Source organism: Coffea arabica, chromosome 1e (assembly GCF_036785885.1).
Source record: "Coffea arabica cultivar ET-39 chromosome 1e, Coffea Arabica ET-39 HiFi, whole genome shotgun sequence".
Lineage (NCBI taxonomy): Eukaryota > Viridiplantae > Streptophyta > Magnoliopsida > Gentianales > Rubiaceae > Coffea > Coffea arabica.
Window position 1 is genome coordinate 6,057,026 of NC_092311.1, and position 13,595 is coordinate 6,070,620.

Here is a 13,595-nt window from a genome sequence, read left to right on the forward strand (position 1 = left end):
TATTATATTTGGACAAATAATATATTATATTATTTTTTACTTTTATACTGTTTTAATTTATTTTATATTTTGTTTGGGATAAAACACTTTTACGGTGTTTAATTTATTTTAGATTTGGTTTGGAATTATTTATTTAAATTTTTATTACTTGATTATGTAATTAGTTTTGTGAAAAATTGATTTTATTAGAAATTACAGTGATAAATTAATAAATTAAAATTGAGTTTCGGGTCGACCCGCCAACCCGTCAACCTGAAATTTTCGGGTTCGGGTCAGCATACTTGACCCGTCACGGGTTGGCGGGTCGGGTTCAGGTCAACAGATTTTCTGACGGGTTGACCCGAACCCGACCCGCCAATCTGATTTGGACCCGAATTGCCACCCCTATTGCACACGATGATTTTTTTTCTGCTGAAGGATGAAAGGAAACTAATGGAACTAGTGGACCCAAGACTCGGATCAAACTTCAACAAGGAAGAGGTTATACTGACAATTCATGTTGCCCTTCTTTGCACCAATGCCTCACCGACCATTAGGCCTAGCATGTCAACCGTGGTTAGCATGCTGGAAGGACGAGCAGTTAATAAAGAGCTACTTTCAGGCTCTGTTTTAAAACTCGGACCGGACCGGCGGTCGAACCGGGAACCGGCCAGATAGCCGGTCCGAGTCATATTAAAAAACCGGAAATTTAAAATCCGGTCAAAGCCGGTCAAAAACCGGGTTTGACCGGGAAAAAACCGGTTTTTCCGGTTCAACAGTAATTTTTTTAAAATAAATTCAAACTTTTTAATATTATGTTTTGACCCCCTAAATTGTTAAAACTTATTGATATACCTCAAATATTTGATACTTTATAAATATTGTCCTAAAATTTGATGTTATTTTTCAATTAAATTCATAATTTTAATTCTAAACTTGTTAATATTTATTAAATAATATAAATTGCTACTTGATTGTTCTAATTTCTTTGTATTTTCTTGTTAAATATATTTGAAACATCAAATATATATGAATATACATTTATTAATATCAATATATTATTAGATATTATATATATAATATTTTAATTTTTAAATAATTTTTATTTATGACGTCATCCGGTTCGACCTCTATCGACCCCCGGTCGAACCCATTGACCCCTGACCCCTGACCTCGGCCGAGTCGCTATCCGGTCCGGTTCTGAAAACATAGCTTTCAGGGTTGAGAGTCTCGAGCAACAAGGTTGAGCCCAGGGAGATTTCCGATCAGCATGAAGTACCAAATTCAAATGAGAGCTATGCCCAGCATCTTCAACATCTACCGGAGATTTATATCCAGTTACCATCGATTCTGATTTTCTGATGAACAGATTGTAAGGAAATTTGTCTGCGCCTTTTATGTTTCAGATTTTTCCATTCTTTCTTGAAATTCCACATAGTTTAGCAAAAGAACTACTCTAGTCAAGTGTAATCATAGAAACAAGGATGCAATCATAGAAACAGATAAATATAACTGGTACCCAAAATCACATCTGACTAGGATTGATATCTAAATGGTGAAATTACACTTTACCTCCATGGGGTTTAGTATTTTTTTTACATAACCCCCCTATAATTTTTAAAACTATACATAATCCCTTTATGGTTTGGATTAAAGTGTCAAAGTGACTGAAATGATCATTCGTAATAAGACATCACCTAAAATGTCAAAAATACCCTTATGTAAAGTTGAAAATTATTTATTAATCAAGGGGAGTTATGTGTATATTTTGAAAATCATAAAAAGGTTATATGGTAAAGTATTAAATTATAAGGGGGTTATATGATAAAATATAAAATCATATGGGGTTAATGTGTCATGTATTTATAAGGAAAATTTCCATATTTTTAAAAGTCCCGTTACGAATAATCGTTTCTGTCATTTTGACACTTTAGTTCAAACTATGAGGAGGTTATGTATAGTTTTTGAAATTAGAGGAGAGTTAGTTATGTAAAAAAAAAAAATACTAAACTACAAGAGAGTAAATGGTAACCTGCGCTGTCCAAATCCATAACATCATCAGCACAGGTATGAACAAGGTTTGCAAAATCGGGATTCTACGTAGGATCGATTTTAGTTTCACAGGATTGGATCGTAGGATCGTAAGATTCTACCAAAAACTTTCAAATTAACTAAATTAATTAATTTGAAATTTATATATAGTTTTGTACAACTTTAAAAATATCAAATAAGTAAAATATTTATAAACATATAATTATTTTTACCTATAGTTTGACAAGAAATAAAGCAATGGAACCCTAAAATGAAAAGAAAAGGTCCAAGCGTCTTATCTAATTAGAAATAAAAAAACAATCCATCTTAATACATGATAGTAAAAACATTTAGTACACATATATAGTTGATAGGCATAATTAAAAGAAACAATCAAATTAGGGGTTATGGGTAATCGCGGTTGTTTTCATTGGGCTGGATAAGGATACAAAGACAATAGAGAATTAGAGATGGGAGATTGGCAAAATTTTGTGAAATTTTATTGAAATCTAGATGGGGAAAAAAGGTTGGAATGGAGATTGAGAAGAACCAAAGAAACTTTCTCTCTCTTCGTCCTTTGTGACTTTGTCTCTATTTGTTTTATTCATTTGTTTCCGAATCTTTTTTTTTTGTTTTATCTTTTGTTTTTTAGACAAAAATTGTTGCAAAATTATAATTAAAAGACCTAATGTTTTGATAAATAACAAACTTGCTCAAATAGGTATAATGTTTTAACAACCATGGGTGTGAATGAAGAGGTATGAAAAGTATTTTTTTTTTTTTTTTGATAATAGGTATGAAAACTACTTTGGAATTCTCTAGCAAGATTCTTTTCAACAAACTGAAAAGTACACTTATTGAAAAGTACACTCATCTAAGGGAGACCTACTAAAGACCCCAGGCAATTGCTTAGCAAGATTCTTACTTTGAACAGATTTATTCCTACCCATACGTCACAACCCATACGTCACAATCTACTGTCAAACCGAGACAAAATCTCACCAGCGGCTGACTTTTCTATTGTCATAATCATTAGAGTGTGAATGGGAAACCCGTGTGTGAAGCAGTCAATAATTCTTTACATATATTCAGCTTCTGTTTGGCATGTTTTTGACTTGGAATATAGTAGTATTGCTCTGCAACTACCTCTTCTTAATAATACTCAGAAAAATGTTTCTTCGGGGTCGCCTTGGATTTTCAGTTGCTTCAGCTGCTGCAATAGTATTCACCTTCTGGCCGGTAAAGCTTGCTTCAGGAGCCACTCTTGTACCAGATGAAGGTATATCCTTACCATACGAGTATGAACTTGGGTGCAAAGGGCAATAGTACCATGGTTGTGTTTGGACGGCAGATTATTTGTCCAAATATATTTGCTTGTATCGTTATTATAATTTTCAATACACTTTTTTATCTTCTCAATTATCTTTTTATCTCACGTACATCATATCACAAAAAGTGCTACAGTGAAAATATCTCAAATAATTTACAATCCAAACAAATTATTTGACTTGCTGTATCATACCAGATGACCAATTTCTGTTTTTGGATGTTGGGTTCTTCTAGTGGACGTTTTGAGGGAGATAGCAAAAACATTAGGGAAGACGGATTGGAATTTCGGAGTAGATCCCTGTAGTGGAGAATCAAACTGGAGAAATGCTACTGCACCAAAAGAGTTTGCGAATGCGGTTACTTGTGATTGTTCCTTTGAAAATAGCACGACCTGTCATGTCGTTAGTATGTAAGTACTCCTTACTCAAGCATGTACAGAGACTAAGAATCCATAAACCTGAACGTCTACATGAGAAGAATATTATTCTTCTTGGCCCGTGTTTTTCTTTACATAGAAGTAGCTCGCACACAAAATAGAAGGAAAAAAAAAAAAAGAACCATGATTCTGTTTCTACAAGTGATGTATTGCCAATTTTTTTAAAATTTTCTTCCGGGTCTTTTATCTGAGGTGCAGAGTATTGAAATCACAGAGTCTTCCAGGAGAACTGCCACCAGAATTGGTCAAACTCCCTTACCTCCGAGAGTTGTAAGTGTTCACCTTTCCCTATGAGAAAATGACTGATAAAATATGTTCTGAAACTCGGACCGATCATCGACTCGGTTGAGTTCAGGGATTAGGGGTCAATGGGTTCGACTCGGTCGAACCCATTCAAGAACCGGATAACTTCATAAATATATTTAATTTTAAAAATTAATATATTATGTAAATTTTATAAAAATATATTAATACTAAGAAATGCAGGTTCAATATATATTTGATATTTCTAAGATAGTTTACAAGAAAATACAAATAAGGTAGTATAACTAAGTAGCAATTTATACAATTTACAATTTAGCGCATATTCAACAGGTTTAGAACCAAATTGGAGGGCTTACTTGAAAAGTAATACAAGAATTTAGGGCTATAGCTATAAGTTCTAAAATCTTTTTAGGTGTAATAAGTTTTCTAGTACTCTAAGTGTCAAATCATAAAATTGATAAAATATTTCTAGGTGAATTTTTTTATTTTCTTTTTTTAATGTTTTATCCTTTTTTTAACTTAGATCTTCCATTGGAGTTATTTGAGAGAGATTTATGGTAGGATATGTGAAGAGATTTGAGAGTAATTAAAAGAAAGAATCAAAAAAGGAAAACAAAAAGGGTAAAACAGGTAAAAAAGGAAAAAATTAAAAATGCTCAGATTACAACAACAGTCAAAGGTCAGAAACGGCACACAAGATAGAGATGTTAATTCTTGGAGGCAATTATGTACAGCACATGTCCCATTGTCCCGTGGCTTTAGTTTTTAAGTGGTCTCCAGACCATCTCTTCTTTAGATCTCAGACTCCGGTTGAAGCGGTTCTTCCGGTTTTCCGGTCAAATTCGAATTTTAACCGAGTTTTTGTTTCCTGATTTTTTAAAGCAACTCGGACCAGATGCCTATCCGGTTTCCGGTTCAAACGGTTGAACCGGCCGATCCGGTCCGAGTTTCAAAAACACAGTGATAAATTTGAAGACAACATGGGTCGAAAATGGAAAAAAAATCAACCAACTTGACTGTTCCTTTATCTTCAATATTTGCTACTTTGATCCAGTGATGTCACTCGGAACTACCTTTCTGGTAACATCCCTCCAATATGGGGCACCATGCAGCTTGTTAACATGTAAGTTTTGCTCCTATTTTATTTTTCCCTATATGTTGTTGGAATTGATGCATATCTGGCTATGTAAGAATTCAGCGATAATGTGTAAGTTCGTGGTTTTGCCACAGTTCTCTCAACAGTAACCGCATATCAGGAACAATACCAAAAGAACTTGGAAACATCAGCACCCTTGCAAATCTGTAATGATCCCTATTGACACTTCTTATTTCTTTAACAAATATGTTTCAATTCTTTAATCAACTTGTGAATAATTTGTTTCTTGTCGCTTAATTTTCTGTAGAACCTTGGACTTCAATCAGTTGTCTGGAACTATACCTCCAGAGCTTGGGAACTTATCCCGCTTACAGAGACTGTAAGCCCTTGGAGTATGCCTTATTGGGATTTCTCTGTTTTCGCTGTCGGATTGATTGATTTCATTTGTGTTTCTCAACTATTAGGGAATGAGAATTCATCAGCATCTTTTCTCTTCTTTTTGCCTTTTATGTTAACTAATTTGGTCGCTTCATTGAAGAACTCTTACCTCGAACAATTGGACCGGAGAGTTGCCTAGAACATTGGCTAACTTGACTGCTTTGAAGGAGTTGTGAGTCCTCTTTTTGAATTTCGGTCCAATGGGTTCTGAATGTCCTACTCATTCTTTTCCTGTCTTAAAACTGATTCCTTCAAGTTCTTTGAAAAAACTGTAGCTGGATTGGTGACTGCAATTTCACGGGGAGTATACCTAATTTTATCGAGAACTGGAAAAGTATTGAATATCTGTAAGACCTTGACCTATTGGCAACAGTCAATATTTTCTTTAACTTCTGGTTTTCCTATAATTAATTTCTGCCGAAATGATTCATCTTATTGTTACTCAACTAAAGACTATATTACATAATGGCAGAGTGATCCACGGTAGCGGTTTAAAAGGGCCAATCCCACCTGGCATTGCTTCCTTAACAAATTTAACTGACTTGTAAGTTTTCTTTATGTCTTGATTTTCATTCTTACAAAGTAAAGTTCATGAATAAACAATACAATCGGCTGATGTTTCTGATCTATCGTTCTCTTTGAAAAATACAAACAGGAGAATCAGTGATTTGAGTGGAAATGACACAACTTTTCCTAACCTTCGCGGTGCAACTAATATGAAGACTCTGTGAGTGTTCTGGCATTGCATTGCACTCTCAAGGAAAATGACTATAAGTGGCATTGACTTGTTTCTCAATTGGTTGTGTAGGGTATTAAGGAGTTGCAATATAGTTGGGCAGTTACCAGACTATCTTGGCTCACTGACAAAATTGAGAGTCTTGTGAGTAGAATAGATATTTACTTCTTTGTTGTTCAAAGTTGAACTTCTGCATGCTTCTCAGGGACTTCTCCCTCACAATATGCATAGCCTTATACTCTTTTGTTAATGCAAAGTTGATCGCTCCTCAGAACTGGCTACTGATGACTGCCCTTTGTTGGGTATAATACTAAACGTTCAGATGCAATTAGTTGCATACTGTTCGTGTTTGTTTTTGAACCTTAAATTTTGATGCATCACAAAGTCAAGATTACAGCATTGTGATAATGTCCAAAAAGAAGTTTCCTTAGTGACAGGTGCCGAACCTGTGCAATAATAAGTACCTACTCGAGAAAAATACAGATTTTGTATATAGCGGTGAGTAGGGTCGAATCCACAGGGACTGGGGATAATTCGTTTCTTCTAGAGTCCAAGGTATGGGGGGTTTTGGATTAAATGCTAACTAAATAAATTTACTGCAGAAAATAATTGATTAAGAGAAATAATTAAGGGAAAACTCTAGCCAAGGGTACACTTCAGAAATGGTTCAGGCACTGATCATTGATTCACACATAATTCCACATTTATTAATAGACCAGTTATAGTTGTCATGCACGCAATAAACAACCAACCTTCCCTTAATTTCTCTATAGTTAAGGTACGACCGTTAACTATTTCTCTAACCCAAAAACAACCCTAGGTACGACCGTAGGATTTAATTTCTAGATTGCATTAATAATTAGAAAGGCCTAATCCTAACTAACAAACACGTTACGAGGGTTTGTTTAAGTTAGATCGTATGCTCCCCTGACATAAACCCAATTACGCCAGTTGCTACTGAGATAAAGATAACGAACAATTACGGATTCAATTATCCCTATTTAGCAAAATAGCCTATGTGAATAATTAAATATTGCGCATCTATTCAATTACTCACATGAGTTATAGCAATTAAAAGCAGGGAACATATAAATACCAATAAATTAAGGAAGCAATTAAAATAAATTAGATCTCACAGTAATTGTTGAACCAAATCTTCAGTTGTCCCCTTGACTTGAATTAAGAGGTTAGTTCTCCATTAATGGAGAACAACCATGCGAAAGAGCTAAGAAAAGGAAACTAAAACTATGCTAAAAGCCTAAACTAAAAACTATTGATTGATAAAAGTTCTCTGTACGTTTCCCCCTTTTTAAAGCCAAAAGGAAGTCTAATGCTATCTCTGGTGGTCCCCACACCAAATTCAAAGTCTTGTACGTTTCTTTTCCTAGAGTCCAAATGACTCATGCTTCTTATCCGTGGTCCCCGCACATGTGGACAAAGCCTCCAAAGTACTTGTTGTTCCAAATCTCTCTACGTTGCTTTCTTTGAAAAGCCCAAATGACTAAATACCTTGCACTAGCTTGTGGTCCCCACCAATTCAAGGACCCAAAGGTTGAAGCCCTTAGAAGTCTGCATTTTTCCATACAAGTCCCTCCTTTTTGGTAATTTTCTGCTTCACTCCTGAAATTGATTCCAAATACCAAATATGAGTAAATATCAGCAATTAACACAATATTTGTCAGGGATAGAAGGGAAAATTAATAATAAAAATACCAACAATTAACACCCTATCACTTAGATATGTGTAAGGATACCGACTCATATTGTATAGAGTAGCATTATAATCTATTAATTTGATATCCGGATATGCAGTAGGAATGTAGGAACGCAACAATAAGCAATTCAAGGATGATACAATAGCTGTACTCAATGTTAATCAACATTACAAGAGAGATCTGGTGGATTATTTATTTGATTTCCTTACATTTTGGAAAGACTTTGGCTCTATTATTCAGTAAGCTCAAAATCTCTATTCAATACTGGTTTTCTGCACCCAGCATAAGGCTTAAATTTTTCAAAAAATGAATGAATTACCCAGTTTTCCTTTTTTTTTTTAGCATAAGTGGGAGGTCTCGAACCTGGGACCTCTCACTTACATTCTTTCCCCCGTACTACCCAACTGATCTCTCCCCCACTGAGTTATCCAGTTTGTCCGTGTCTAAGATTAGGAAGTGTGCACCTCATTGTTTTACAACCTTGATCCCTGTGTAGGAAACACAAAGTGAAAGAGATGCAAATGATGCTTGGGTCTAGTTAGAAAAGCTGCTGAGTTGATAAGCAAAACCTCCCCTAAGGTTTTTGAAAATTGCACTGACCTTTGCTTTTGTACTTTCGATGATGACACGAAATAATTTCTGTAAGATTGCATACTTTTAAATTACAATAGCTTCCAGCTCTTTTGTCTTGGTTTTTTTCCATGTAAAAGAATTGGAGGGAAAGGATAAAGCTGATGGTAGGCTGGTGTAATTTAACCAAAACATCGGACTAGACATATATAAAGAGGAGTAGGGAAACAGAATTTATAGGCAACTACAGGTATTTGGATACAAGGACTTGGGCACTTGTATTACTTTGAGAACATCTTTGATGAACAAATGGTGCTATTGACAAAAGACTATGAACAATACCTAATCTATTACTCTTTATGTTTGTCTTGCAGGGACCTTAGTTTTAACAAAATTGATGGGCCAATTCCCAGAAGTTTAGATGCCCTATCAAACACAGTTTACATGTAAGTGATAGGGTGTTAATTGTTAGTAATTTTATTGTTAATTTTCCTCTTTATCCTTGCCAAATATTGTTTTAATTGTCAATATATATTTATATTTGGTATTTGGATATAATTTCAGAAAGTGGAGCAGAAAAGTGCTAAAAGGGGACCTTCTTGAGAAGATTTCTCTACGCGTGAAAGCTTCTAAAAGCTTTCCACCATCAGCCCAAATTGTGCAAACCAAATTGTGCAAACCAACGGAATTGCTGATGAAGAATTGAATTGATATGATGAAATCCACTAGCAATAAGAAATCAAAGCGGGGACCACGTAGAAAGTTTGTTCTTATTGTGGGAGATATACTCATTAGCCATAGGTGGACTTTGATGATGAAAGTAGCTTTTCTATTTGCTTCCTACGTAACTAGTTCTCTTATAAAACTAGTGGAGAGGAGAATGAGAAGATAGCTGGAGAAGCTATTAGTTTTGTTTTGGAGTTTTCTCTCAAAATAAGCTCCGTAGGAGGATAGAGGAGTTTTTAGTTTTCTCTCCGAGGGATGTTCCAGAGGAGAGGATAGGGAGTTGTTTTGGTTTGTTGAATTCTAGTGTGTAATTTTCTTATTCTCTTCCGAGAGCTTTGTTATTCACTCTCTCAATTATCGAAGAAAGATGATGTCTTTAAATTCAATTGAATTGTGTGAAGATTTTCTTATGAGGCGTGGCTAATTTTCTCCTCTAGTCAAGGATCAACGCGAAGACGCAGTCCCAAATATCTGTGAGATCTAATTAATTTTACGTGTTCCTTAATTTGTTAATATTTGCATGTTTTCTATTTTAATTTCCATGGAATTATTTTGTTAATTGGATATCAAGGGCCCGATGTGCAATTTGACTTATTAATCTCCTGTCAAATTAATCAATTAAATCCGTAATTGTTTAGTTGGTTAATATTAGTGACAACTAGTATTTTCACATACTAGGAGAACATGCAATCTGATTTAAATAACCCTCGTAGCGTGTTATTAATTTGGGTTAGGCTTTTCTAGTTTTTAATGCAATTAGGAAATTAATTCCTACGGTCGTACCTAGGAGTATTTCCTGGTTAGAAGTAATCAACGGTCGTACCTTGGTTATCAATAAATTAAGGAAAAGCTGGTCGTTAGAGTTTATCGGCGACTATAACTAGCCCATTAATAAAATTAAGTGAACCTTCTTTGCATCAATGATCGGATGAATGGACTGTGTCTGCGTAGTTGTATCCTTGGCTAGAATTTATTTATCATTTATTTAATTGCTATTTACAATTGTATTAATTAATTATTTATTTTTGGTTAAATTATTTAATTATTTTTAGTTAAATTGTTTAATTATTTTTAGTTTATTTCTGATAAAAATCCCCCGTGTCCCGAACTTGAAAGGAATCAAATTTTTCCCAATCCCTGTGGATTCGACCCTACTCACTACTATACACAGAAAATTTATTTTTCTCGAGTAGGTATTTATTATTGCACAGGCTCGACTCCTGTCAATTTTTGGCGCCGTTGCCGGGGACTGGCGTTAATCATTTGTTTCTTTTTAAGTTCATTTTTTTTCTGGTATTTTTCTAGTTTATGCCTCGTTCTTCTCGTACAGGCGAATTAATTTTCGACCCTGAAGTAGAGAAGACCGCGCGTAGAACGAGGAAAGAAACCAGGCGGCTCAGAGAAGAGCAATACGGTATTGCACCTCAGGGACTTGATCCAGAGGTTGAGCCGACAAATTTGTCTGGTGACAATTTGAGTGATTCAGACCAAGAGGAAGTCACTATGGCAAATGCACGAACATTAAGGGAGTTGGCTGCTCCTGATTTAAATCAACAGCCCTTGTGCATTACTTTTCCACATTTAAATGATGACACTCCCTTTGAACTAAAATCTGGTCTAATTCATCTCTTGCCATCTTTTCATGGTTTACCAGGTGAGGAGCCCTACAAGCACTTGCAAGAGTTCGACGTCGTTTGCAACAGCATGAAGCCCCCGGGAATTACAGAAGAGCAAATAAAGATGAGGGCCTTCCCCTTCTCTTTGAAGGACTCCGCAAAAGACTGGCTCTACTACCTACCGCCTGGTAGTATCACCACGTGGGACCAACTGAAGAAAAAATTCTTGGACAAGTACTTTCCTGCGTCTCGAGCTGCGAGCCTAAGGAAGGAGATATGTAGTATCAAACAACACCCAAGCGAATCTCTCTATGAGTACTGGGAGAGATTTAAGAAACTGTGCACCAAATGCCCTCAGTATCAGATAAGTGAGCAACTGCTCATTCAATATTTCTATGAGGGGTTGCTTTTCAGGGAAAGAAGCATAATCGATGCTGCAAGTGGAGGGGCGTTGGTGAACAAAACTCCTCGAGGAGCATGGGAGTTGATTGAAGGGATGGCTGAGAACTCACAGTAGTTTGGTTCAAGAGAGGACATCCCGACGCGTAGGGTGAATGAGGTAGAAACGTCCTCTATCCAACAGCAGATCTCCGAATTAATATCTTTTGTAAGACAATTACCTGTGGGGAGTGCCTCGCAAGCCAAAGTGTGTGGGGTGTGCACTGCCGTGGGTCATCCTACGGAAATGTGTCCACTGGTTCAAGAAGAAACTGCAGAACAGGTGAACATGACCGGCCACGCGCCCGCGCCAAGAAAGCAGTACGACCCGTACTCAAGCACCTACAATCCTGGTTGGAGGGATCACCCCAACCTTAGCTATGGAGGAAATAGGCAGTCTAACTTTGTGCCAAATAGACAGCAAGGACACCAACAACAGTACCATCCTCGCCCACCACCACCACCACCCCCTTCAAACTCAAGTCCGTCCATGGAAGAGATGATGAAGCAATTACTTGCTAATCAACAAAAGACGGATTCAAACCTGCAAAGCATGAGAAATCAACTGGGACAGGTACAATCATTGCAAAATCAAATGAATCAAATGGCTATAACAATCAACCGTTTGGAGTCCCAAGTTCAAGGAAAATTGCCATCTCAACCTGAGGCAAATCCAAAGAATGTAAGTGCAATGACTTTAAGGAGTGGCAAGGAAGTTCAAGGACCCGAACCGGTGATTCCTAAAGACAAGGACGAGGAACGGATTGAGAAAGAATTGGAAGAGGAGGGCACAGACAACAAAAATGCAAAGGTACCCTCGAACCCAATTCCTACAGCTAAAACTAATCCACCTCCCTTTCCTAGCAGGTTAGAGAAACCAAAGAAGCAAGACAAGGAAAAAGAGGTCCTGGAGATCTTTCGCAAGGTGGAGATCAACATACCCCTACTGGATGCGATTAAACAAGTACCCAGGTACGCAAAATTTTTGAGGGACCTGTGTGCCAACCGCAAGCGGTTGAAGGGGGATGAACGAGTTATAGTTGGGGAGAATGTTTCAGCAATTCTACAAAGAAAGCTTCCACCGAAATGCGGAGATCCAGGTATGTTTACTATTCCTTGTAGGATAGGTAATACTTTGATTGGAAAGGCCATGTTAGACCTGGGAGCCTCAATTAATGTCATGCCAAAGTCCATTTATGCTTCCTTAAACTTAGGCCCTTTGAAAGAGACTGGGATAATAATCCAATTAGCTGACAGGACCAATGCATACCCTGACGGGTTGATTGAAGATGTTTTGGTAAAAATTAACGAATTGGTTTTTCCAGTTGATTTTTATGTGCTCGACATGGAGGATGAACACTCCCGTGATCCGTCACCTTTGTTGTTAGGTAGACCCTTTTTGAGCACAGCCCGAACCAAAATTGATGTTAATAAGGGTACTTTGTCTATGGAATTTGATGGTGAGATTGTTCACTTTAACATCTTTGAGACCATGAAATATCCATCCGATTCAAATATTGGCTCTGTTTTCTCGGTAAATGTTATTGACAATGCTATACAGGAGGTTTTTGAAATTGAAGGCAGGGATGAACTAGAGGTCGTCCTGACCAGGCACTTTGAGTCCGAAACGACCTCTAGGGTAGAGTTGAGTGAAGAGCTTAAATGCGTGATTGGATCGTTGCAAACATTACCAACCACGAAGACAAGGTATGATCTTGCACCGATTTTCATACCCGAACCTCACCAAAGGTTACTTCCATCTGTGGTGCAGGCACCTGTCTTGGAACTAAAACCACTGCCAAAACACCTAAAGTATGTATACTTAGGTGAAGGGGAGACACTTCCAGTGATCATCTCCGCGGGTTTATCAAAGGTTCAAGAAGAGAAACTACTTCGAGTTCTTAGGGAACATAAGCAGGCGATAGGATGGACCATCGCCGGCCGACATCAAGGGAATTAGCCCTGCGGTGTGTATGCACCGAATTCGACTCGAGGAGAATGCTAAACCCGTACGGCAAGCTCAACGGAGATTAAATCCTCTCATGATGGAGGTCGTAAAGAAAGAGATTTTAAAACTGCTGGACGTTGGAATTATATTTGCAATATCAGATAGCCCGTGGGTAAGTCCAGTACAGGTGGTCCCGAAGAAGGCAGGGGTGACAGTGGAATCAAACCAAGAGGGTGAGCTCGTACCAATTCGAAAGCCCACCGGATGGCGACA

At 37.0% G+C, this 13,595-nt stretch overlaps 2 protein-coding genes and 1 non-coding gene across 3 annotated transcripts; 2 read left to right on the forward strand and 1 right to left on the reverse strand.

Annotated features, from left to right (window-relative positions):
- Window positions 1–3,098: 3,098 nt before the first annotated feature.
- Window positions 3,099–6,724, forward strand: LOC113698979 (probable LRR receptor-like serine/threonine-protein kinase At1g53430). The gene is made up of 11 exons (XM_027218987.2): window positions 3,099–3,289; window positions 3,574–3,748; window positions 3,974–4,045; window positions 5,094–5,162; window positions 5,270–5,341; window positions 5,443–5,514; window positions 5,674–5,745; window positions 5,849–5,920; window positions 6,046–6,117; window positions 6,229–6,300; window positions 6,382–6,724. Exons 1-11 carry the CDS (start codon window positions 3,115–3,117, stop codon window positions 6,455–6,457), a joined length of 999 nt encoding a protein of 332 aa, XP_027074788.2. The 5' UTR covers window positions 3,099–3,114; the 3' UTR covers window positions 6,458–6,724.
- Window positions 6,725–11,195: 4,471 nt separating this feature from the next.
- On the reverse strand, window positions 11,196–11,302 carry LOC113719339 (small nucleolar RNA R71). The gene has a single exon (XR_003454858.1). It is a non-coding gene; the product is annotated as a small nucleolar RNA R71 (small nucleolar RNA).
- A 319-nt stretch (window positions 11,303–11,621) lies between these two features.
- Window positions 11,622–13,334, forward strand: LOC140015786 (uncharacterized). Its single transcript, XM_072068605.1, has 2 exons — window positions 11,622–12,671; window positions 12,936–13,334. The coding sequence occupies exons 1-2, from the start codon at window positions 11,622–11,624 to the stop codon at window positions 13,332–13,334; spliced, it is 1,449 nt and encodes a 482-aa protein (XP_071924706.1).
- The last annotated feature ends 261 nt before the right edge of the window (window positions 13,335–13,595 follow it).